Source organism: Alosa pseudoharengus, unplaced genomic scaffold (genome assembly GCF_046254945.1).
Source record: "Alosa pseudoharengus isolate Yale_2024_CS ecotype anadromous, Long Island Sound unplaced genomic scaffold, YU_APseudo_1.1 YU_APseudo_1.1_scf_22, whole genome shotgun sequence".
NCBI lineage: Eukaryota > Metazoa > Chordata > Actinopteri > Clupeiformes > Clupeidae > Alosa > Alosa pseudoharengus.
Genome location: NW_027468680.1, coordinates 10034668 through 10038881, shown reverse-complemented (window position 1 = coordinate 10038881; position 4214 = coordinate 10034668). Strand labels below are relative to the sequence as shown.

General features: G+C 41.8%; 1 protein-coding gene across 1 annotated transcript in view; it reads left to right on the top strand.

The window, feature by feature from the left end:
* Positions 1-344: 344 nt before the first annotated feature.
* gfra4a (GDNF family receptor alpha 4a) overlaps positions 345-4214 on the top strand; it is a 66608-nt gene continuing 62738 nt past the window's right edge. Inside the window, exons 1-2 of the mRNA XM_076300115.1 lie at positions 345-692; positions 1057-1069. Coding sequence (XP_076156230.1) covers positions 345-692; positions 1057-1069 — 361 coding nt within the window. The remainder of the gene's footprint in view (positions 693-1056; positions 1070-4214) is intronic.

Here is a 4214-nt window from a genome sequence, read left to right as displayed (position 1 = left end):
CCTACTCTGACCCTTGTGTTTTCTGAAACTCCTATGTTGGAATGTTGACTTAGGAAAGCTAAGATAACCCCTGTGTCACCGAACTGTGGGTAACCCTCAGGATGGGGGGTCGTAAACATTTCTTATCTCTGTTAAAATACCAGATGGTTAGGTGATCACTGGAGGGTGACAACTTGTGATTTTCCGTGGGTGTGGGGTAAGGGTATAAGAGTTGGCTTCACCCACAGATGTGTGGGCTTGTTACTTTGACATTTCACGTGTGTAACATGCTCCCGGCGTCGTGAATAAAGCTGCAGTCTCACACCAGTTGTCTTGGATTAATTTTGACCACAGCTCTTCACTGCATGCTCCGCGTGGTGACCACAGCTCTTCACTGCATGCTCCGCGTGGTGACCACAGCTCTTCACTGCATGCTCCGCGTGTTGACCACAGCTCTTCACTGCATGCTCCGCGTGTTGACCACAGCTCTTCACTGCATGCTCCGCGTGGTGACCACAGCTCTTCACTGCATGCTCCGCGTGGTGACCACAGCTCTTCACTGCATGCTCCGCGTGTTGACCACAGCTCTTCACTGCATGCTCCGCGTGTTGACCACAGCTCTTCACTGCATGCTCCGCGTGTTGACCACAGCTCTTCACTGCATGCTCCGCGTGTTGACCACAGCTCTTCACTGCATGCTCCGCGTGTGGACGGCACGCTCTTCATTGCATGCTCCGCGTGTTGCTATCACTGCATGCTCCGCGTGTTGACCACAGCTACTGCATGCTCCGCGTGTTGCTATCACTGCATGCTCCGCGTGTTGCTGCTGCCACTGCATGCTCCGCGTGTTGCTGCTGCCACTGCAGAAGGAAAGCCACAGCACAGCTACACACTGCAGAGCAGCACAGGAGCACAGAGACTGCTAAAACTGTGTGTGTGTGTGTGTGTGTGTGTGTGTGTGTGTGTGTGTGTGTGAGATAGAGAGAGAGAGAAAGAGACAGAAAGCATAGTTTGTGAGTGCGTTTGAGAAAGAGAGAGGGGGTATGAGTTTGCTTTGCTGTTTTGTCCGTGTGCTAGGAAGGGGGTGAGGGTGAGAGAGAGAGAGAGAAAGAGAGTGAGAGAGAGAAAAAGAGAGAGAGAGAGAAAGAGAGTGAGAGAGAGAAAGAGAGTGTGTGTTGCATTTTAAAGGGGCATCTCCTCTCCTACTGTAACATCTCAGATTTCCACCTCTCCTGTCCTCACCTCGCCTCCTCTCCCTTTTGTATTCCCCTCTTCTCTGCTCTTCTCTGCCATGCCCTCTCCTTTCTTCTCCCTCCATTCCTCTCCTGTTGTGGGTGTGTGTGTGTGTGTGTGCATGTGTGTGTGTATATATATGTATATATGTGTGTGTGTGTGTGGGGGGGGGTGTATCTGTGTGGTGTGTGTGTGCGTGTGTGTACATGTATGTGCGCATGTGTGTGTGTGTGGGTGTATGTGTGTGGTGTGCGTGTGTCTGTGTGTGTGTGTTAGGGGTGGGCGATATATATCGTCTTCGATAATATCGTGATTGTTGTTTTAACGATGTGCAAATTTACATTATCGAGTATTTAAATTACTTATGGGGGAAAAAACACTCAAAATCACGCATTGAAACCCCATACATTCACTAAATCCAGGAGGTGTATGCAAGAGAAGCCCCGTTGCAGCAGAGCAAGTGTCACATGATCGCTAGTGGGTCGACGTTGTCACATGCAGGCCTAATGTTTATTTTGTGTAGCGAGATCCAGACGTAACCTACTTGGGATTTTGTGCAGCTACTTCTGTTCACGTAGCATTAATGAGACAGTCACATTTTTTCCTACATGGTATTATATGGAGAGAAAACATTTGCCTTTGAGTATTTTAATAGTCAGTTGTAAACAAAAACTCTTCTCATGTAACCCTATTTGTAAATGGACTGAAGTTCGCTCTAAATATCTAAGTGTATCGATTATGCTAACCGTTAGCATCTCTATGGGATTTCTCATATACATTAGCCATAAGCTAACGCATTACAGTTTTTTTCAACTGCTTACACACTAAATCTTTGCTTGTCACACAATTTTCTAAACATGTCCTCTAAACATCATAACCCGACACCAAATCTGCAAAACCATACACTAATTCTCAGTGTTTGACTCAGTTTTCAATTGACTAAAACACATTTTTCTACCTAACACACAAAAATCTAACAGGAAGTAACTTGATTTCGTTCTTCAAACACAACCCATCAAAATGCCACACTAAATCACCAGTGCTTCACTCTTTCTCTTCACATGTGCAAACACTCTTTACTTTACTGAACACCATCCAATCATTGCCTTAGTATAGGTCTATGAATAGATATACTCTCTATATAGGTATAGACCCTTTCAATCTGCTCCTAGAGGATTTCCGGTTGAAATATTCAGAACCAATGCAGATACTTTAAAAATAGAGAAAATACAGTAATCGGACTTTAGCTTACAGTAATGTTCTACAAAAAGTTGACTTTATGTAAAATTTGACTTTTTACTCTATTTTTGTTTGTCCCCATGTTACAGTACCATTAGCTCAATACATTTTTCTGTGCCTCCAGAAATGCCTTAGGAACGCTTACTGTAGAATTGTTTGTTTCTGCAGTTGAAAGGGTCTATTAGGCCTATGAATACATACTGTACACGACCCCCCCCCCACCTCCCACACACACGCACACACACACACACACACACACACACACACACACACACACACACACACACACACACACACACACTTGTCTTTATAAGAAAATAAAAATCAGTCCATGTACATCTGGTGGTCACTGTATTCTTCTTTGCTTTTTTCTTGTTTGCTGTAAAATACTGTATTCACAACAGCAAATTATTTGGGAAAAATCACTATTTTTGGTTTCAATATTGCTTGCATTTTTACTGTGTATTTCAACTTCTCTTTGTTGATACCGTAACTTTCACTCTTGTAGGCCTATGGAAATACATATAGAAAGCCTAAGACAGAAGAGCTTTAGGTTTTGAGCAACAGTGTGTACATGATGTATCCAAAATGTCATGTTATGACAAAAGTGTTTGTAATGTGAGGCGAATGTTTGCTTTAAACATGTGTTTTTGACATTTTGAATGTTGTGTGTGTCATTTTGCTGGAGATTTGAGGCATTTTGCATTTTGTGTGAGCAGTTGTGGGTTTTGTGTGTGGAGTTTTGAAAAATAGACACAGAGTTTTGAAAACGTGTGTAAACAATTGTAAAAAACTGTAGTTTCTATTCTGTAACTTGGAATGCTAGCCTACATGATTTCTCTTACAGTTTTTTAAAAAAAAGCAAAGAAGAATACAGTGACCACCAGATGTACATGGAGTTTTGAAAACACTGATTTTGTTTTTTTCTAAAGACAAGTGTGTGTGTGTGTGTGTGTGGGGGGGGGGGGGTCGTGTACAGTATGTATTCATAGGCCTATAGACCCTTTCAACTGCATAAACAAACAATTCTACAGTAAGCGTTCCAAAGGCATTTCTGGAGGCACAGAAAAATGTATTGAGCTAATGGTATACTGTAACATGGGGACAAACAAAATAGAGTAAAAAGACAAATTTTACATACTGTAAAGTCAACTTTTTGTAGAACATTACTGTAAGCTAAAGTCCGATTACTGTAATTTTCAATGTATCTGCATTGGTTCTGAATATTTCAACCGGAAATCCTCTAGGAGCAGATTGAAAGGGTCTATACCTATATAGAGAGTATATCTATTCATAGACCTATACTAAGGCAATGATTGGATGGTGTTCAGTAAAGTAAACAGTGTTTGCACATGTGAAGAGAAAGAGTGAAGCACTGGTGATTTAGTGTGGCATTTTGATGGGTTGTGTTTGAAGAACGAAATCAAGTTACTTCCTGTTAGATTTTTGTGTGTTAGGTAGAAAATTGTGTTTGGTGTTTTGCAAAATGTGTTTTAGTCAATTGAAAACTGAGTCAAACACTGAGAATTAGTGTATGGTTTTGCAGATTTGGTGTCGGGTTATGATGTTTGGAGGACATGTTTAGAAAATTGTGTGACAAGCAAAGATTTAGTGTGTAAGCAGTTGAAAAAAACTGTAAACAAAACACCAAAGGAAATAACTTGGATGTACTCTGTTGGTCTGCTTAGTTTTACAGTGAATCCTAAGTAAAGGTTTTTGAAAGGAACTTCAGCTTCAGACTTTCTCTTGGGAAACTGTTAGGC